The following is a 19,972-nucleotide window of genomic DNA, read 5'->3' as shown; positions in this document are numbered from 1 at the left end:
ATAGGGTGCAGGGGCAGTTTGGGGGGCAGTTTGGGGAGGCAGATAGGGCTTGAAGGGGCAGGGCAATTCAGGGGCTGGGGGGCAGTTGGGGGGGCAGAGAGAGGCTTCGGGGGGCAGTTTAGGGGGCAGAGAGGGCGTGAAAGGGCAATTCAGGGCCGTTGGGGGGGCAGTTTGGGGGGTCAGAGAGGGGCTGAGGGGGCAATTCAGGGCCTAGGGGGCAGTTTGGGGGGGGCAGATGGGGGGTAAGAGGCAGTTTGGGGGGCAAATAGGGGCTAAGGGGCAGTTTTGGGGGGCAGATAGGGGCTAAAGAGGGGGGCAACTGAGAGACCCCCAAACGCAGCCCTGAATAAAAACCCTGGGGGGGTTTATTACCCATGGGGGGGGGGGGGCGGGCAAATACCCCATGGGTGGGCAAATACCCCATCAGGAATCTTCCTTCTCCTGAAACCTGTGGGGAAAGGAGGGGGCAGTTACGGGGGGATTTGGGGGTCCCCCCATGGCTCAGGGGGGGACAAACTGGGGGTGTCAAAACGGGGGGGCCCCTCACCGGCACTGGGGGCAGGTGTAGAAGACGGTTTGGCCCTCGTCGGCCGAGCGCATCTGCCGGGTGCGGTACGCCATGCCCTCGTGCCCGCAGCGGGGGCACCGCCGCTCCACCTGCGTCCCCAAATTCTGGGGGTTACCCCCCCTGCTCCGGGGGGGGGGGGGCTGATCCCCCCCTTTCGCCTCGGGGAGGGGGGGAACCCCCAAATATCCTGGCCCCAAGGAGTTTTATGCTTCATATGGGGGGGGGGGTTGGGGGACCCCATTTTGGAGGGGTCCCCTCCCAGTGGGGTTTTGGGGGTGGTGTCCCCTCCCAGTGAGGTTTTGCCCCCCTCCCAGTAAGGTTTTGGGGTGGGGGTCCCATCCCCAGTGAGGTTTTGGGGTGGGGGTCCTGTCACAGTGGGGTTTCACCCCCCCCAGCAGGATTTGGGGGTGGGGGTCCCTTCCAGTGGGGTTTTGCCCCCTCCCAGTGGCTTTTTGGGGTGGGGGTGCTCTTCCACTGGGGTTTTTATCCCACTCACGGTGGGGTTTTGGGGTAGGGGTCCCTCTCAGTGGGGTTTTAACCCCCCCTTAGTGGGGTTTTGGGGTGGGGGTCCCCTCCCAGGGGGGTTTTACCCCCCCACTCACCAGAGGCCCCTCGAAGTGGGACGCAGGATCGGGCCCCCGCCCCGCCGCGGGCTCCAACCGGTTGAACTCGATGGTGCTGCGGACGGTTTTACCCTCAAAATCTGGGGAGCGGGGAGAGGAAAACGAAGTCAGGGGGTGCCGGGGGGGGGGTCCCCGCGGGGATGCAGGCGGCCGGGCGCCCCCCACCCCGCTGACCGGCGCTGTGCAGGGCGAAGGCGCAGCGGGGGCAGCGGACGGCGCTGCGGGGGCCCGGCCGGGGCAGGACGGAGCCGCACTCGGGGCAGAAATCCAGGCAGGACTGGAAGCAGGAGGGGGGCAGCTCCATGGCTGGAGGGGGGGGGAAAAGGGGGGGTCAGGGGGGCTCCCCATCCCCCCCCTCTTATTCCCTGATGCTGGTGACCCCCCAGCCCCCAAAACACCCCAGTGCCCCCCACTGCCCCCAGCCCCCCCATTACCCCTCGATCCCCCCATCGCCCCCCAAATCCCCCCATCGCCCCATTTCCCTCCAGGCCCCCCAATGTCCCCTCCCCACTGCCCCCCAATCCCCCTCATTCCTCCCCCACTGCTCCCCAATCCCCCCATTACCCCAATGCCCCCTTATTGCTCCCCCAATCCCCCCATTGCCCCCAGCCCCCCTCATTGCTCCCCCATTGCCCCCCAATCCCCCCATTATCCCAATGCCCCCCCATTACCCCAATGCCCCCCTATTGCTCCCCCAATCCCCTCCATTGCCCCCCAGTCCCTCCATTACCCCATTACTCCAATCCCCCCATTGCCCCCCAGCCCCAAAATCCCCCCAATTGCCCCCAGCCCCCCTCATCTCCCCCAATCCCCCCAAGACCCCCCCCATTGCCCCCAATCCCCCCATTTCCCTCCAGGCCCCCCCAATCCCCCCCATATGCCCCCCTATTCTGCCCCCGTCGCCCCCCGGAGCAGACAAGTCCAACCTCCTCCACGGCGCCCAGAGCGGCTGAAGCGCGCGGAAAGGGGAAAACGCTCCAGCCCCGCCCTCCGCCGCCCCGCCCCTTCCGCAACGTCACTTCTCCCCTCCCCAGCCGGCGGAGCGAGCGGTTAATTACTGCAGACGGCAGGGATTGATTAATTAAGCTGCCATTAATTGATTAGCGGAGCTCCCAGGGGTTGATTAATTAAGCGAGTGTTAATTGATTAGGGAAGGCCCCAGGGATTGGTTAATTAAGCCGCCATTAATGCATTAGGGAAGCCGGGAGGGGGCGAGGCCTTCCACGGCGGGGGCGTGGTTAGTTGGGGGCGCGGTTAGTTGGGGGCGCGGTCAGGGAGTGGTGGGCGGTGCCCGGCGCCATAGGGGGTGTGGCCTGGCCCGGAGGGGGCGTGGCCTGGCGGTGGGCGGAGTAGGTGGGCGGGGTCTCGCCGTTGCCATGGCGTCGCTTCCGGTGCGGCGGGGCGGAAGTGGCGGGCGCTGCCGGGAGGCGCCGCTGGTACCGGTGCGGGGGGGGGGGGGACGGACCCGGGGCGGGCAGCGGGGCCGGATCGGGCCCCTTTGGGGTGGGGGGCGGCCCGGGGGGGGCCCTTGTCCCTGGGGGCGGGGGGGGGGCCCCTCCTGTCGCCTGCAGGGGTGGGGGGCCGGGCCTGTGCCCTGGGGGGTGGGGGGGCCTGAGGTGCCCCCTATAGGGGTGTCAGGAGGGTCTGGGGGGCTCCTCCGACCCCTATGGGGGGGTCAGGGGGGTCTGGGCGGCTCCTGTGACCCGTGTGGGGGTGTCGGGAGGGTCTGGGAGGCTCCTCTGATCCCTATAGGGGTGTTGGGAAGGTCTGGGGGGCTGCTATGGGGCTGGGGGGCTCCCCAGTCCCCTGTGGGGGTGTCATGGGGGGCTGCTGTGGGGCTGGGGGGCTCCTCCAATCCCTATAGGGGTGTTGGGAGGGGCTGGGGGGCTCCTCAGACCCCTGTGGGGGTGTCAGGAGCAGTTGGGGGGCTGCTATGGGGCTGGGGGGCTTCTCTGACTCCTGTAGGGGTGTTGGGAGGGCGGGGGGCTCCCCTGTCCCCTATGGGGGTGTCAGGAGGGCTGGGGGGTCCCGTATCCCCTCTAGGGGCTGGGGGGGACCATCCCCGTCCCTATGGGGTGAGGAGGAGGCTGCCCCCCATTCCCTGCAGGAATTCCTCTCCCCGGGGCTTTTGGGGGGGCTGCGCCATCCCTGGGGGGGTTCAGCGGGGCTGTTCCCTCCAGAAAGGGGGGGCAGGAAGGGAATTTGGGCATTTTAACCTTTTCCTCCCCATTTTTAGAACTCACCGGAGACACCCACCCCCCCTAAAACCATGGCTGGGGGCGGGGGGATGCTGAGCCCTCAGAAAGTGGACGGACAGACGGACACAGCCATGGCCTGACCCCCCCCCCCGCCGTCCCCCGTCCCCCACTGCAAGGAAGCTCCGACAGGAGAGAAGCAGCGGCTTCGCCCCCCGATTCCTGAGGGATTCCCGGGCGGCTCTGGAAAAGGGGGGGGGAGGGGGGAACCCCAGCGACCCCCCTCCCCCTGGAGCGAGCCGCAACCAGGTAAACCCCGAGGATTTTAACCTAGAGAGCGAAGGGAAACGTTTTTTCCGTCCACTCGTCCTCAAATTCCCACTGGAAGGGGCTTAAAATCTCCCAAAAAGCAAAAAAGGGGGAAAAAAATCGGATTTTTAGGGAGATGGCGGTGTTGGGGTGACGCCCGGCAGCGAATCCCGTGGGAGAAGGAATTAATTTTGCCCAAGACGAGGGTTTGTTTCCATCGAGCCGTGGTGTTGTGGTTTATTTTGGCGTCGCCTTAGCTGAAAGGAAGCCAAAGAGGTGGAAAAATGAGGTGAAAAATCAGGATGGGGGGGGGGGTCCCAAAAGCAGCGCTCGCTTCCTCGGTCCCTTCCGGGTCGTTTTGGTGTCGCCGAGGCCAGAGCTGCTTTCCTCCAGGGTGCAAAAAAGAGCCTGGATTAATTAAAAAGAATATTTAATGAATAATTTGGGGGTGGCGGCATGAAAGCAGTGGGCGTTTGCCTGAGATCTGGTGGCTTTGGGGTCTCTGGTGGATGCCGTGGCGAGGGAAAGGAGCTTCAAATCTCCCCCAAAAACTTTCTGAGTCTCTGGATTTGGGGTCTTTCACCCCTAAAAACCCCCGAGGGCAAAAAAAATGAGGGGGACGTTGCCCCCCTCCCCGGATTTGGGAGAATTTGGGGCGCCGGAGGATTTAATTTCCCATAATTCTGGGTCGCTCGGGGTCTCCCCCGGAGCGAAGCCGAGGGCAGGGAAAATCCCCAGCTGTGCTTACTCAGCGCCTCGCCGCCGGCTTGTGCCTCGCCGCTGAGAAACGCTGGGTAAAACCGCAGCCGAACCCGCCTTTTGGGCCAAAACGCCCGCCTTTTGGGCCAAACCTCCTCATTTTGGGCCAAAACCCCCTCATTCTGGGCCAAAACCCCGGTGTTTTGGGCTGCCACGAGGCTGAGCCGCTTCCAGCCCCGCAGGTACGGCTTAACCCCAGCGCCTCCCTCCACAGCGACCCAACGAGGACGTGCAAAATCCCCTAAATTTACTTTTCTCCCCCCTTTTTTCTCCCCCCTTTCCTTCTCTCCACTGCTTTTCTGGGGCCAGATGAGTGTTTTGGGGCCGGGAAGGGGGAACTCGGCGTTATCGGTGCCTTTCACCTTCACCCTTCCCCTCCGGGGCGGGGGAAACCGCGGTGCCGCCGGGCTCACCCCCTTTCCTACCCCTCTACACCCCTTTTTTTCCTTTTTTTTTCCTTTTAAATGCCTCTTTTCCGGGTGTTTTTTTCCTTTTAATTCCCTTTTTCCGCCCGCCAACGTGGCCCGCGGCGGCGTTAACCCTTGAGCCGCTCGCCTGCGCCGCTCCCTCACCAGAGTTAAGCAATCGTTTTTTTTCCCCCCTCTTTCTTTATTTTCTCTTTTGTTTTTTTTTTTTTCTCCTCTGCCTTATTTTTTTTTCCTTTTTCTTTCTCTTTAATTCCCCTTTTCTCACCCCTTCTCCTCCCCTTTCCTGCCCTCGCTGACGTCCTGCCTCCGCCGGCAGGAGCCGGGCCGGGCTCCGGGTGAGTAAAAACTCACTGAAAACGGGACTTTACAAGGATTTTAGTACTCAAACGTGCTATTATATTTTATTTATCCCAATTTTTCAAACAAAAAACGTTCCCACTTCACACCCCCCCCCCCCCCCCCGGTGGGAAATCTCCACAGAGCCGGCCCCTGGGTTAACGTTTAACGCGAGCGGACTCTGCCCCTCTCCTCCCCGCGCCGGGATTTGGGGTTGGGGGTTATTATTTGCCTTTTTTCCCCTTTATTTAATGTGGTTTTTTGTGTCTCGGCGGTGCCACGTTTCTGGTGGGAGGTTCTGGGGCCGCGCGGTTTCGTTTCCTCTCCCCGGGGCGGGGGTTCCTCTTTTTTGGGAGGCTGGCGCGGGGTGGCGAGGGTGTCACCGGGTGTTTTGGGGGTGACACCGCCGTGGGGAGTCCCTGTCCCCCTCCAGCACCGGTTTGGGGGCGAAGGGGGGGTCCCCTCTGTTTTTAACCCCCCCTCCTCCTGTGTTTTCCCCCTGTCCCCAGGTCCATGGCGTGGGAGTGAGCGCTGAAGGATGCTGAAGAAGAGCAGCTTGGTGTTGTGGGGGGCGGCGCTCTTCATCGCCTGGAACGGCCTCCTCCTCCTCTTCCTCTGGAGCCGCCCGCCCTCCCCGGCCTCCCCCGGCGAAGCCGGCGACCGCCTGACGGCAGAAGTGATCCGTTTGGCGCAAGATGCCGAAACCGAATTGGAAAGGCAAAAAGAACTCCTGCGCCAAATTCGCCGCTACAGCGGCTTGTGGGGACGCCGGCGCGGGGTTCGAATCACCCCCAAGCCCCCGCCGCCGCCCTCCCCGCCGCCGCCGCGCCTCACCGATCCCGCCGCCACGGTCCTGCCGGTGTTGGTGATGGCTTGCGACCGCAGCACCGTCCGTCGTTGTTTGGATAAACTCTTACGCTATCGACCTTCGGCTCAACGTTTCCCCATCATCGTCAGTCAGGATTGCGGGCACGCTGAAACGGCTCGCGTCATCGCCTCCTACGGCGACGCCGTGGCTCATATCCGACAACCCGATCTCAGCGATATCCCGGTGCCGGCAGAACACCGCAAATTCCAAGGTTATTATAAAATCGCCCGGCATTATCGTTGGGCGTTGGGACAGGTTTTCCGGACCTTCCGTTACCGCGCCGCCATCGTGGTAGAGGACGATTTGGAAGTCGCTCCGGATTTTTTCGAGTATTTCCAGGCGGCGTTCCCGCTCCTCCTCGCCGATCGCAGCCTCTGGTGCGTCTCCGCTTGGAACGACAACGGGAAGGAGCAAATGGTGGACGTCGGACAAGCCGAATTGCTTTACCGGACTGATTTTTTTCCCGGTCTCGGTTGGTTGCTTTTAGCCGAACTTTGGGATGAACTTGAACCCAAATGGCCGCGAGCTTTTTGGGACGATTGGATGCGTCAACCCGAACAACGCCGGGATCGTTCCTGCATCCGCCCCGAAGTCTCCCGTACGATGACGTTCGGTCGTAAAGGAGTGAGCCACGGGCAATTTTTCGATCAATATTTAAAATTTATCAAACTGAACGACCGTTTCGTGCCTTTTACCCAACTGGATCTTTCTTACCTCAAAAAGGAAGAGTACGAACGTTCTTTCCTCCCCAAGGTTTACGCCGCGCCGGAGGTGAGGGTGGAGGAGCTCCAAGGGAACCGGCGGCGGGAGCTGGGCGCCGTCCGCCTGCAGTACAGCGGCCGCGATTCCTTCAAAGCCTTCGCCAAAGCCCTGGGGCTGATGGACGACCTCAAATCCGGCGTCCCCCGCGCCGGCTATCGCGGCATCGTCAGCTTCGTTTATCGGGGCCGGCGCGTTTATCTCGCGCCTCCTTCGGACTGGACGGGTTACGATCCCAGCTGGAGTTAGCGGGCGCCGTGGCGGCCGCCGTTGCTCCGCTCGTTGTATTTTGTTTTGGGTTTTTGGGGGGGTTTCCTCCTTTTTCATCTTTTTTTTTTTGGTTGGTTTTTTTTTTTTTTTTTTTTTTTTTTTTTTTTTTTTGGTGTGGCTTTAGCAGGGAGGATTTGGCAGGCGGCAAAGCGCCGCTTCTCCGGCGCCGTGATGGGGGGAGATTCGGGGCGAAGGCGGCTCCGAGCGGAGAAATTATTTTCCAGAATAAAAGGAAAAAAAAAAAAAAACCTAAAACACCCCAAAAATCAGCTTTTTCTTTTGCTACCGCTCAGCCTGGCTCCGTCAGGTCCTATAGTGCGCTATGGGGCCTTGTCCCTATATTCAGCTCGATGCTCTGGGTGCTACAGGCCATAAACTGACCTATAGGGGTCTATACAGATCTATAGGGATCTATACAGATCTGTGTACAAATATAATACAAATAAATTAGGCAGATCTGTACACAAATCTATATGGGTCTATACAGATCTGTGGGGGTCTGCACAGATCTGTGTGGGTCTCTACAAATCTATAGGGGTCGATAGAGATCTACGGGGGTCTATACTGATCTCTGTGGGTCTATAAAGATCTATACAGATCTGTGTGGGTCTATACAAATCTATATGGGTCTATAAAGGTCTGTGTGGGTCTCTACAGACCCATATGCCCTGGCTATATGGTCTCAGCCCTATATTCCAGGCTCTGTATTGGGCTGTGGGGTTTAGGACATGTATAAGGGTCTGTGCTGTAGTCGCTGTATGTGGCTGTACGCTCCGGGCCCTATATATATGCTATATATATGTGTGTGTGTGTATATAGACTGTACTATATGGGGCCATACGGTCTGGGCTGTAGCCCTATATCCAGCTATAGGCTCTGGGTGCCATATCCAGGCCCCATATCCCGGTCCATACGCTCCCCTCGCTATAGTTACGCCCCATACCACAGCCTGCCTGCTGGTCCGTACGTTCTGCCCTATATGTTCCTGGCTTGGAACAGCGGGGGTTTATACCCAGGCCCAGGGGGGCATCATTTCTGCTGCTAAAAAGCCCCTTTTATGTTAAAAAAAAGCCCCTTTTTAGCTGAAATAAAGCCTCGGAGGTGGCTTTTTGGCAGCAAGGGGTTTGGGGGGGAGAAAGGTCCCGCTCGGCTTCGCTTTGGGGGGAAAAGCTGCTTTTCAGAGTAGGGGAAGTTACGAAATGGGTGAAATAGGAATGAAATCATGAAATTTTATGCCAATAAATGGGGATAAGAAGAGGGGAAAAGGGCAGTGTGTGGATGGAACTGGGCAGAGTGGTGACACTGGGAGGGTTTTACGCTCCCCCCACTCCCCAGAGCAGGATTTGGGTTAAATCCGGGTGGGTTTAGGGCTCTTTTTGGAGCTGTTTCCTCAGCCTGAGTGGGACCAGCGTCCTCCCCACCTCCACCACTGCTGCTGGGTACGCCAAATCTCCTCATTTTCACTTAAAAAGGGGGACGTTTTGCCACAAAAAAAGAGGGGTTTGGGTTTTATCGGCATTTTTGCCTCGAGGCAGTGGTGCAGATCCCCTCTTATGAACCAATTCCTCCACAGTTTGTTTTTCCTTTTCCCCAGGGGCACAGTTTGAGGTGGAAAATTCCCCGTTTCCCAGGGCGCCGGCTGCTTCTGGGGGGAAAATGCCCAAACCGGGCCAAAGCTCCCCAAACCCAGGGCATTAAGGGCCCCGACACCCTCCCAGTTTGCGCTGGAGCTGTATCCTGGGGGGAAAATCCACCCAGATTGGTGGCTTTTGGCTACAACGAGCCGGAGATTAAGCCGAAAAGCGCCTTTGGAGCCCCGTTTTTATACCCCCCGCCGATTGTGAACCCGAATCGTTGCCAACCGCCCCCAAAGCCGCCTTTTTCCGCTTAAACCGGGCCCCTCGGAGGAGCAGGGGAGGGTCGAGGGCCCCGCCCCGGCCGGGGACCCGCAGTCCCCGCTCAGGTCCGACCCTTCCAAGCCCGACGCGCCTCGCCGCCTGCGCAGTCCTCCCTCAGGTCCGCTCCCACGCCCAGCACTGCGGGCCGGACTACCAGCCAATGGCAGGCCGCGGCGGTGTGGCAAGCAGCCAATCGAATCGCTGCGGGTGCCTATAGAAGGCGGGGCTCGGGGCTTGGCGGGAACAGCGCAGCGGGATGGCGCGGGCAAAGCAGGCGCCGGCAGCAGCAGTAGCAGCAGCAGCAGCAGCAGCAGCAGCTGCTGCTAAACCCCCGCCCGGGACCGGTCCTTCTGCAGCCCCGAACCCCCCCAAAACGCGGCCACGTCCCCCGCGGGCTCCAGCGCTGTGGAAAAAGCTCCGTCTCTTGCAGAGAAAATGTTTTCGGCTGCTGCCTGGGGCCTCTTTTTGTGGGCTGGTGCGAGGTTTCCCTGTTCTCCGGAAGGGTTTTGGGGTCCACGGGGCTGCGGTGGCAGCTCTGCGAGAGGGCTGTGAGGTGCATCTGCTGGCTCTGCTGGAGGAGTGGGGGCTGTGCGCTCTCCATGCCAAACGCTCTGTTGTCCAAACCGCCGACGTGAGTCTCGTGAGGTGCCTTCGAGTGAAAAGAGGCTGATTTTTTTTCTTCTGCAACACTAGAGAGCTTTTTCTGGGCCTGCTGAGCTACACAGAAAAGCAAGTTTTTGTTGTTGTTTATGCTTTATTTTTTCTTGTGGACTTTCAATTTATATCTCCATAAAGTTCTTCAGGTGAAAAGGGGATGAAGTGGAGTGTGAGAAGCTTGTTTGTCGGAGCAGGATGCTGTGAAGAAGGACTTTGATTTACGCTCGTGACAGGAAGCATCGCTGGCCCTTGTGCTGCAACGAGCTCCTGTCTTTTGAGGGCGACATCGCCTATGTCCTACCTCACCGCGAGCCAAGGCAGGAAACAACTAATGACACAGCGGAGCTGAGCTGTAGTATGGGTTTAGCGTCGATCTGCGGATTTGTCAGGGGCCTATTTAAAATTAGTGCCCTGATGATGAAAGCAGCTGTCTTCCCTGTTGCTTTTCCTGGTGGTTTTTCCTCTTCCCCAGCCGACATCATGAGCCTCTGCAGATGCGGAGGCAAGTCTGGCTACAGAGGTGGAGAGGCTGGGGCTGTAAGAGGCAGAGATCTGCCTGGTCCTGCCTGCGCTGCCTGATATAGAGCGCTTTATTGCATGATTTAACCCTCATAACAACTTCCTGCTGCGTTAAGGTGCTGGTTTTCTTTATTTTTTCCCTTTTTATTCATTCATAGGTGGCAATATGAGGGATAAAATCCTGTTTGTGGCCTCTCTCCCTGCTCACATCCTGGCAGTAACTGCAAAACCATGGAGAGGCCCCATCCCAAGCGTTTCCAGGAGGCCGAAGAGGTGGTTTTATCCCACTTCCCTTAATTTTTCTGCAAATCTTAAGCAGAAACTTCTCTACTTGCAAATCCTTCCTACAAGGCATCTACCACCAGCAGCAAAGCCCTTTTTCTTCCTCAAACTGAGCTCTTTCATTTTTTTGGGGCTCATTCTCGCTGTTTTCTCTGGGCTCTCTTTCCACTGACAATTTCTAGTTTTTTCCTCTTTCTTTAACTTTTCCCTGCTCTTTAAAAAATAATAATTAAATGTGTGAAAAATGTGCATTCAGGGTAGGTTTTGCTTTGGAAAAGGGGCTTGGGATGAGCGCTGTGAAGCTGCGGTGGAAAGCAAGATATTCCCTTGGGTTTTTTCCCTTTTCAATGCTTATTTTCACTGGAGAACTGCCTGGCAGAGCTGCAAAAAAAATGGTGTTTAAGGGGAATTTTGAGTCTGTGTAAACCTGGCAAGGAGCAGGAGAGCAAAATGTGGTTAATTTTGCTAAATTAGGTGTTAAAAGGAAAAGCAAATGGGGCTGGGGGGGGGTTGGGGCTGTTTATTAAGCAGGGGGTTTGTTGGGATTGTGGAAGGGTCTGCTTTTGGGGGTTCAGGGTGGGTTTTTGGGGGGGTTCAGGGGCAGAGGGTGAGCAGAGCCGGCCCCTCGCCCAGCCAGAGCAATGGCCGGAGGCGTTCACCGGCAAAAACAGCTGGGGGGAAGGTGAAGATTTCGGTCTCGCTGTCGGCGTCACGGAAAGCCACCCGCCCGCCAGCATAATCCAGATCCACCTCGATGCGTCGGGGCATGCGGCTGTGGGGCAGAGACGTGGGGCTGGGCCAGGTGAGAGCCTGGAGCTGCCCCAGCCACTGCCCCACGGCCCAAACCCCTCGTTCGGGGCTGAGACCAAAGCAGCCTTTCCGGGACACAAATTCCCGAGCCACCCCCAGCGCCCAGTCGGGACCGGGACGAACCTCCACGGCCCAGCGGTGCCGGCCTCCCGCAAAGCCCTGCTGCCCCAAAACGCAGCAGAGAGACTCGAAGCGCTCTGTTCCCGAGGGAAGAGGAGCCAGGGGGGATTCCCGGCGTCCTGCCGTCCGGCCGTCTGCTGACACCAGGATTTGGGGGTGAGCTGTGGCTGGGTCCAGCGTCACGGTTGCTGGGGGGAGGAGAGGGTCATTAGCAGGGCTTGGTACCCCAGTTTATCAGCCCTGGGTGTTGCAGTGGAATATCAGCTCCAAGTATTGCACTTGAGCATCAGTCCTGGGCATCACACCAGAGCACCAGCCCCAGATGTTGCAGAAGAGCATCAGCTCGAAATCTTGCACCAGAGCATCAGCTGCAAATCATGCACCTGAGCATCAGCCCTAGGCATTGCATCCAGACGCTGCACCAGAGCATCCGCTTCAAATACTGCACCCAAGCATCAGTCCCAGGATTTGCTCCTGAAAATCAGCCCTGGGTATTGCATCTGGATGTTGCACCAGAACATCAGCTTCAAACGTTGCACCCGATTATCAGCTCTAAAAGTCGCACCGGAGCATCACCTTTAAATATTGCACCCAAGCATCGCTCCTGGGTGTTGCACCAGAGCATCAGCTCCAGATTTTGGAGCTGAGCCCCAGCTCGGGATGCTGAATCTGAGCATCAGCCCCAGGCACTGCACCCAAAGGGCATCCCCGAAGCCTGACTCACCTCTCCGGTATCCCCCCGAGTCTTCCTCCAGGAAGCACCCCAAGATGTCTGGAAATAGAAGATGACCCCAGAGATTTGTACCCCTGGATCCAGCCCTGCGGCTGCCCCGCATCCCCCCATCGTGTGGAGAAGGCAAAACTGTCGGAGGTGGGAGACTCAAACCCCCTCTGTGTGGGGCATCACCTCCCTCCACACCTAATTAGTGTCCTAATTTGGGTGTTAACAGCCAGCAGACCTCTGCATCTCCCACCTGCAGCTTCCCACCCCCTAAAGCTGCTATAAAGGGGATGAATCCCTGACTTTTTTTTTTTTTTAATTAAAGGGGCATTTGCGACGCTTGGACCTTCCAGCCAAACTTTGCCAACCCTGGGGGGGGTCTCTGCCCCCCCATCCCCACTCCAAGCTCTGATTTCTGCTTATTAAATGCTCTTCTTTGCCCCTTTTTCCCCTCCAAACACCTTTAAACTGCTTCGCTGCCTCTGCCAGCACGTTGGTTTTCAGGGCAAAATCTTCAAGCTCTGCTTCCAGCTCCAGCATCGGTGGCAGCTGTGGCTGCATCCTCCACTCCGTGCACCTCAGGGGGGGGAAATTGGCATGTTTAACGCTGAGAAGTCACCAAATTTCCCTTCCCTGTGCTGGAAAACCACGGGGAAAGCTTTATTTTCCCCAGAAAGGTTCCAGCTCCTGCAAGATGTGACAGGAGATCCCAATTGCCACTAAGCTTGGGATTAACCATCAACCTCCCCCAGGTCAAAAGCAAAAATCCCAGGGGGGAAAAGGATGCAGGGTGAGGAGGAAACCCCCAAAACAGAGGATTTTGACCCAAAACCGGTGTTCCTGGTGATGCTTTTTGGCCCCGATACCTGCTCAGGGTGATTTGGGCATCCTGGAGAGGAAGGGAGAGAGATGCTCAGGGCTGTTTGCCTGGGAATAAAAGCCAAAGAGGGGGGAAAACAGAGGGCTTTGGGGGGAAGATTTGGCTCACCCGTAGCAGGTCACTGTCCGGTTGCTGGCACTTGGCCTGGAGCTCCGTGCGGCTTTGCCGGAGCCGGGCCAGCTCAGCGGCTTCACCGCGTCGCTGCTCCTCCAGCCCTCGGCGTAGGTGACACAAGCGGGTCAAGAACCGCGATTCCTGCTTGCCCAGTGCCCGCCGAAGCCCTTCCAGCACCGCCAGCAGCTTCTGCTTCTCGGCATCGACTCGAGCCTGGGGGATGAAGGGAGAGGAGGAGGATGCTGGAGCGGGGGATGAAGCAGTTTGGCCCCCACCGACGGCGGGAACACCCACCAGCATCTCCTGTCTTGTCTCCTCCACTGCCGCCGCCAGCCCGGCACGTCGCTCGTCCTCTTCTTGCAGGGCTTTTAGGGAAGCTTTGAATTGCTCCTGCAACCGGGAAAAGGGGGTTTGGCTTCCGGAGGGGGGGAAAAAGGGGGGCTGGCACCCCTAAAGGACCTGGGATACAGTCAGTGTGGGCAGCCCCATCCTCATCCTCCTCTCCAGCTGCGCTGAAGCAGATATGCGCATGTAGATCCGTGTTACAATTAGGTTTATAGCTATGCTATATGTGTACCCACACATTACCTATATAGATATATAAATATACAGTGATATGTGCCCACTATGGGTCTCCCAGCCAGGCTGGGATGTCCCATCTCTCCAAGAACTCCCCTAAAAAGTCCCCAGCAGCCCCTTAAACACCCCAGCCCCCCTTCTCCCCCTCCCTTGCACCCCCAGCTGGGTCCAGACCCCCTTTGGGGACCCCTATTTCCCCTCCATACCCAGCAGCGGAGCAGGAGCCCTCCACGGCACAGGCACTGGGTGAGAGCAGGAGCTTTTGAATCACCAATATTTAAAAGAGTTTTGGTCTCCAAACCCCCCACCCCACTGCATATTTAAGCCTCAGAAGATTGCAGTATTTCAGCTGAATTTTGACTTTTGGATGCTTGCAGTGCTTTCTTTCCCCCTGGAGAGATGGGGAAAAGCTTTGCCTCATCTGAAAATACATATTTTTGGGGCTAAGTTTTAGGGGAGATTGGGGTTTTAGCCTCGCTCCGGCAGGGAGAAGGTATTTGAGCTGGGGTTTCGCTCACCCTGTACCAGCGAGCGGCCTCTTCGAGGGGCACGGCGGGGTGGGCGCGATGCTCGGCGCAGGCAGTGCAGAGGAGGATCCCATCCCGGTGACAAAAAAGGGTGAGGGGTTGGCGGTGCCGCCGGCAAAACTCCTCCACCGATGGCGTTGCCAGCTCCTGGACGGCTGCCACCACGTTGGCCAGTTGCCGGTTGGGACGGAAGCCACCACAGGGAAAAGGTAAACGGCACTGGGGGCAGGAGCCAGCCCCGGCGGCATCCACGGAGCAACGATCGAGGCAACGGCGGCAAAAATTGTGGCCGCAACTCAGGAGCATGACGGGATCACAGAAGAAATCCAAGCAGATGGCACAGGTGGTTTCCTCCTGGAGATTTTCCATGGCGTTCCCTGCAGCCATGGCCGAGGCAACGGGGTTGTTTTGTTGTGAACGCTTGAAGAAACGCCCACGCGAAGGGGCCGGGCAGTGGTTTTCCTGGAAGCAGTGACGGAGGAGGCCGGCGTTGACATCCGGAGCCTCACGGGGAAAAGAAATACAGAGCTTATCTGACGTTCCCACCGCCCCAGCAATAAAACAACCCCCAAGGACATGGCCAGCAAGGATTTCACGACAGCAGAGAACGCAGGCAGCGATTGCCAGGGGTTTGAGAAAGGTGATTTATTTGCAGGGTGAGTTTTCTACCACTCCGGCTGCGCCCAGGGGAAGCAAACTGCAGCCGCAGGGTGGCTGTAGAAAGCAGGGATTAATGCAGGAATGCAAGGAGTGAGCAGAGTTCCTGCTCGGTATTGCGGAGCTCACGTGGATATTCGCTGTGTCACCAGCAGTAAGCTGGCGGGGAGTTTAAAGGGAATGAAAAAAACACCACTAAACCTCAGCACCCAAATCATATGTGAAAAATAAGCAGCAGAGGGGAAAAAATAAGAACTACCAGGCGCAGGATCTGTGTTAGAGCAGCCTTAAGCCAAGGCTGAGAAGCTCCCATCTCAGGAGGGAATAATGTTAATGTGCTGTGTAACAAAATCAATTCAGAGAACCAAACCAAAGGAGGGTCTTTGAGCTGGAAGTTTCACTTTTATAAAATACAGCCCACATAAAAATAATTAAAAAGAAAAAAGAGACTAATCAGGAATTATTGAAGTTATGGATGAGCCTGATAAACCGGTAAAATAAGCTGGATATTCCCAAAGAGAGCTGTAAAAAACACGGGTCGCTGAGCTCGAAATTAATCAGCTTTGGCTTTTCCCTAGGAAAACCACAGCCCCTTCCCCAGGGAAATCAGAGGCGCTGCCACCCCCCACCCCGGCTTGCCACGAGGGCAAAAATAGGTAAAAGAGCTGAAAAAAGCCTTTGTTACCCCCGCAAAAACCCCGTTAATAGACCCGGATTCGCTCCTATGAGGGGTCGGGGGGAACCCACCTTCGCCGCGGGAGAGCGGATCGAAAAGCTCTGTTTTCATTGGTTGATCGCTCTCAGCCAATAGAAAGCCTCAGCGCGTCCGGCGGCCAATAGGAGGCGGCGCTTGTGTTTCCTCCTCCCCCCCTCCCCCCCCCCCCGTTCGCGCTGTTCACCCCCGCGCGGGGCCTCGAGGGCGGCGGGGTGCGAGGCAGCAAAGCGCGGTGCGACCGGACGAGGCAGAACGGGAGGAACCAAACCCCCCAAAAAACCCCGAAGTTTAAATTCTGGGGGCGTCTCTCTTGGGCAGGAAAAAAGTAAAGCAACCCTCCAGAACATTTTTTAATTTTTTTTAAGTTTTTTTTTTTTTCTGAGAAGGGGCTGAATAGGAATTTAATCAACCAAAAATAAACTTCGTGCTTAATTAATTTTTAATTATTTCAGGTACTTATTGGCCCTTTTTGAGAGGGAGAAAAAAGAGCTTCTGAGATGCTTTGGTGGCAGCAGGGTAAAGCAGAACTACAAAGCATGTAAATATTTTTCCGCAATTCACTAATTCTTTTAAAAGTTTTTGATATTTATATGCACGCACATAAAGCCAACCGTAATTTATACCTTATTTATTTTCTTTTTTTTTTTATTTATAAACAGCTCCCGGAGCTGCAGCGCCTTGGGGCGAGTGTGTGTCACACCCGCTCGACTTTCTGCGGCAACTTTTAGCCTTTTAGGAGATCTTTTTAACGCGATTTCTTTAGGGCCTGGCCGCGGGGACACGAAGGGCCGCGGCAGACGGGTGAACCCAGCTCTGGCGCTTCCCTCGGGGGAGCGGGGTGCGTTTTTTGGGGGGAGGAAAAGCGCAACTTGGGCGCCGGCGGGAGGGAGGGGCGGGGGGAGGAGGGGGGGCGGGGGGAGGTTGCCTCGGTTGCGTCCGTCGGGGAGGGGAGGGGGGATGAGCGTGGGAAAGGTTGCCTCGCTTTCGTCCGCACGGGGCTATATAAAGGGCCGCCGGGCGGCGCTGCGCCGCAGTCGGGGCGAGGCGGCGAAGGAGGAGGGAGCGGCGCGGAGCAGTGCGTCGAAGCCGGCGGGCCGACCATGCCGCGAGGGAAGGCCGTGGCGCAGCCCGGCGGTTCGAGGGCGGCGAGGTCGGTGCCGCAGAAGCGCGGGCGGTCGCCGTTGTCGGATCTTGTTCTCCGTGCTGTTGAGTTGTGTGCGGCCCGTAAAGGAGCTTCGTTGGCGTTTATTAAGAAAACGTTGGCTATGGAGGGGTACGACGTGGTGCGGAATGGTGGTCGGGTGAAGGCAGCTGTTAATGCTTTGCTTGACAAGGGACTCCTGCAGCGAGTGACAGGCAGCGGCGTCGCCGGTTCATTCCGTATCGGTAAGGAGCGAGTGGCGGGAGCCGGGCGGCGTGGGAGGGCGGCCGGTGAAGCCCGTCAGCGCCCTGCCGGGAAGACGAAGCGGCCGAGGCGCCCTGGTAAAGCTACCGTACAGCGGCTGAAGAAGCCGGGAAGATCGCGGGCCAAGGCGGCAGTGGCGGCAGCAGAGGAGGCGGCCGGGGGCACGGAGGAGGCCGGGGGTCCTGCGGCGGTGGCTGAGGGCGAGTTGTAGGAGCGGGCATGTGGTGGACGGAGGAGTAAATGTTGAACCCAAAGGCTCTTTTAAGAGCCACTCGAGGGGGTTCAGCGGAGGAGCTGGTCATGGGGGTGTGAGCGAGGTGGTGCCACCTGCGCTCGGCCGGGCCCGCAGGAAGGGAGCTGCCCCCCGCCGGTTGCCCCGTGGGGTGAAGCCGCAGTAAAAGCGCTGTACCGAGGGGTGACAGCTGATCCGCGTCACTTAAAAGAGCTGCGCCGGGGGAAGAGCGAGGTGTGACTAGAATGGGGTTGTGCTGACAAAAGGGAGATGGCGGGGCAGTGATGGAAGGGGCTGCGCCGGGAGTTGCGTGCTGCCCGTGTGTCACCGAAAGAGCTGCACCGCGGGACAGGCGAGGGGGTAATAAAGGAGCTGTGCTGGGGGTGGTCGCTGACTGGAGTCTCTCAAACTACCGAGGGGCGGGCGAGGTGTGAATAAAAGGCGCTGCGCCGAGAAAAGGGAGAGCTGGGTGGTGATGGAAGGGCTGCGCCGGGGGGTGGCCGCCGCCCCGCGTCACCGAAAGAGTTGCACCGAGGGACGGGCGACGGAGAAGTAATTTTATCGGGGATGGCTGGCGAGTGGAGTCGCTAAGAACTGCACCGAGGGGCCGGCGAGGCGTGAATAAACGGGGCTGCACCGAGATAAAGGCGATGGCAATAAAGGAGCTGCCCCGAGGGGTGGTCGCCGCCCCGTGTCACCGAAGGAGCTGCACCGAGGGACGGGCGAGGCGGCATGGGAAGGGGCTGCACCGAGGGACGGGAGGTGCGAGGGGGTAATAAAAGCGCTGCAGCGACGGGGGGGGGTTGGTGCCCGGGTGTCACTGTGAGCGCTGCGCCGAGGGACGGGTGAGGGGGTACCGATTTCCTCGGGGATGTCTGCTGGCAGGAGTCGCTAAAGACTGCACCGAGGGGCCGGCGAGGTGTGAATAAAAGGAGCTGCACCGAGGTAAAGGCACTAAAAGAGCTGCGCCGAGGGGTGTTTGCCGCCCCGTGTCACCGAAGGAGCTGCGCCGAGGGACGGGCGAGAGAGTAATAAATGAGCGGCACCGAGGGGTGGCCGCTGAGGGGTCGAGAGAACGGCGCCGAGGGGGTGATAAGAATGTCACCGGGGATGGCCGCCGATTGGAGTCGCTAAAAACTGGACCGAGGGGCGGGCGAGGTGTGAATCAAAGGGGCTGCGCCGGGAAAAGGGAGAGCTGGGTGGTGGTGGAAGGGCTGCGCCGGGGGGTGGCTGCCGCCCCGTGTCACTGAAGGAGCTGCACCGAGGGACGGGCGAGGCGTGAATAAACGGGGGCTGCACTGAGGGAAGGGACATCGGAAGGGGCAATAAAAGAGCTGCACCGAGGGATGACCGCCGCCCCCGTCACCGAAAGAGCTGCGCCGAGAGAGGGGCGAACCGGTAATAAAGGAGCTGCACCGGGGGCCGGCCGCCGACTGGAGTCGACAGAACGGCACCGAGGGGCTGCACCGAGGTAAGGAGATGGCAATAAGAGAGCTGCAGCGAGCGGTGGCCGCCGCCCGTGTCACCAAAAGAGCTGCACCGGGGGGCGGGGGAAGGGGCTGCGCCGAGGGATGGGACATCGGAAGGGCAATAAAAGCGCTGCGCCGAGGGACGGGTGCGCTGGCAAGGAAAGGAGCTGCGCTGAGGGACGGCAGGTGTGCGGGGGCAGCGAACGAGCTGCAGCGAGGGGTGGCCGCCGCCCCGTGTCACCGAAGGAGCTGCACCGAGGGACGGGCGAAGCGGTAATAAAAGCTGCACCGAGGAAAGGGACATCGGAGGGGGCAGTAAAAGAGCCGCACCGAGGGTGGCCGCTGCCGCGTGTCACCTTAAGAGCTGCACGGAGGGATGGGCGAAGCGTTCACAGCTGCACCGAGGGGGGGCTGCCGACTGGAGTCGCCCAAAGTGCACCGGGGGGCGGCCGAGGCGCGAAGAAAAAGCGGCTGCGCTTTAGGGGTGGCCGCCGCCCCGAGGCACCCAAAGAGCTGCACCGAGGGACGGGCGAGGCGCGACGATCGGTTCCTCCCAGCGGGCCGGAGCCGGAGCCCCCTTCCAGCGGCGGAGGAAAGCTGCGGCTGCGCGGCCCCGTGACAGCCGGGGGGGCGGGGGCGGGGTTTTCAATCAGGTCCGCTGACGGCGCATGCACGGGCAGAGTCCGGCAGCGCAGTTCTCAAGCAGGTCCGCAGCCGCCTCGGCACCCGCGGATCGGCACCCGCGTCCCGCTGCCTCCTCCCCTGCCCCGCAGAATCAATAAATACCTTAACGTTTATCTCATGCACTAAAATTCGAGTTTGGGTTTGTTTTTTTTTTTTAATTTTTTATCTCATCACCTTAATGGCGAGCAGCAGCAGCAGCAGCATTTCAGCACCTCAAGACCAGTCTCGAATTAAACAGCTGGGGCAACTGCTGGAGGCAAAGTTGGGCAGAGCCCGGGCTTTTGTGGGATCATCTGCCGGCTTCTGCAGGATCCGGGCTGGGAGAGAATCTAAAACCCGGGGATCTAAAGTAGTTTGTGTCTCGGGGGACAGAGGCAGCTCCCAGGTGTCCGGGGGGAAAGGCGGCATCTCGCAGAGCCCGGCTCTCGTGCCCGTGTCCTGCATCTCCCAGGGGAGGCTCCGTCCTTCCCGGGGCTCTCCGGCCTTCGGCCCGCTCCTCCTCATCCCACCTCGTGCTTGTTCTTGTCCCCCAAGAGCTGTGGGAGAGGAGCTGCCTTCGCCGCGGGAAACCCAGGTGGGTCAGCGGCA

At 59.0% G+C, this 19,972-nt stretch overlaps 3 protein-coding genes and 1 long non-coding RNA gene across 15 annotated transcripts; 2 read left to right on the top strand and 2 right to left on the bottom strand.

Annotated features, from left to right (window-relative positions):
• Nucleotides 1-156: 156 nt before the first annotated feature.
• POLR1H (RNA polymerase I subunit H) lies at nucleotides 157-2,255 on the bottom strand. The gene is made up of 5 exons (XM_087730103.1): nucleotides 2,118-2,255; nucleotides 1,366-1,497; nucleotides 1,171-1,271; nucleotides 548-657; nucleotides 157-448 (listed from the first exon to the last, which is right to left on the bottom strand). Exons 2-5 carry the CDS (start codon nucleotides 1,493-1,495, stop codon nucleotides 424-426), a joined length of 366 nt encoding a protein of 121 aa, XP_087586229.1. The 5' UTR covers nucleotides 1,496-1,497; nucleotides 2,118-2,255; the 3' UTR covers nucleotides 157-423.
• A 43-nt stretch (nucleotides 2,256-2,298) lies between these two features.
• MGAT1 (alpha-1,3-mannosyl-glycoprotein 2-beta-N-acetylglucosaminyltransferase) lies at nucleotides 2,299-7,239 on the top strand. 4 transcript variants are annotated; one of them, XM_087730021.1, is made up of 3 exons: nucleotides 2,299-2,428; nucleotides 3,428-3,695; nucleotides 5,728-7,239. In XM_087730021.1, the coding sequence occupies exon 3, from the start codon at nucleotides 5,757-5,759 to the stop codon at nucleotides 7,092-7,094; it is 1,338 nt and encodes a 445-aa protein (XP_087586147.1). In that variant the 5' UTR covers nucleotides 2,299-2,428; nucleotides 3,428-3,695; nucleotides 5,728-5,756; the 3' UTR covers nucleotides 7,095-7,239. The 4 variants fall into 4 exon arrangements, with proteins under 4 accessions (XP_087586147.1, XP_087586145.1, XP_087586146.1 ...); XM_087730019.1 differs by lacking the exon at nucleotides 2,299-2,428 and adding an exon at nucleotides 2,511-2,633; XM_087730020.1 differs by lacking the exon at nucleotides 2,299-2,428 and adding an exon at nucleotides 2,518-2,627.
• Nucleotides 7,240-8,349: 1,110 nt separating this feature from the next.
• Nucleotides 8,350-19,425, bottom strand: LOC104011856 (zinc finger protein RFP-like). Of its 9 annotated transcripts, none has more exons than XM_087729887.1 (9): nucleotides 19,031-19,425; nucleotides 14,214-14,726; nucleotides 13,411-13,506; nucleotides 13,111-13,329; nucleotides 12,989-13,011; nucleotides 12,584-12,699; nucleotides 12,126-12,173; nucleotides 11,405-11,589; nucleotides 9,010-9,730 (listed from the first exon to the last, which is right to left on the bottom strand). In XM_087729887.1, exons 2-9 carry the CDS (start codon nucleotides 14,607-14,609, stop codon nucleotides 9,164-9,166), a joined length of 1,650 nt encoding a protein of 549 aa, XP_087586013.1. In that variant the 5' UTR covers nucleotides 14,610-14,726; nucleotides 19,031-19,425; the 3' UTR covers nucleotides 9,010-9,163. The 9 variants fall into 9 exon arrangements, with proteins under 9 accessions (XP_087586010.1, XP_087586013.1, XP_087586014.1 ...); XM_087729888.1 differs by having other exon boundaries at nucleotides 14,214-14,684; XM_087729889.1 differs by having other exon boundaries at nucleotides 14,214-14,684; nucleotides 19,057-19,425.
• On the top strand, nucleotides 14,734-16,184 carry LOC148052530 (uncharacterized). The gene is made up of 3 exons (XR_015698524.1): nucleotides 14,734-14,878; nucleotides 15,458-15,535; nucleotides 16,047-16,184. It is a non-coding gene; the product is annotated as an uncharacterized LOC148052530 (long non-coding RNA).
• Nucleotides 19,426-19,972: the final 547 nt, after the last annotated feature.

This window comes from Nipponia nippon, unplaced genomic scaffold (genome assembly GCF_047370975.1).
Source record: "Nipponia nippon isolate SJK-2023a ecotype South Korea unplaced genomic scaffold, ASM4737097v1 scaffold_47, whole genome shotgun sequence".
Classification (NCBI taxonomy): Eukaryota; Metazoa; Chordata; class Aves; order Pelecaniformes; family Threskiornithidae; genus Nipponia; species Nipponia nippon.
This window is presented reverse-complemented; position numbering and strand designations above follow the sequence as displayed.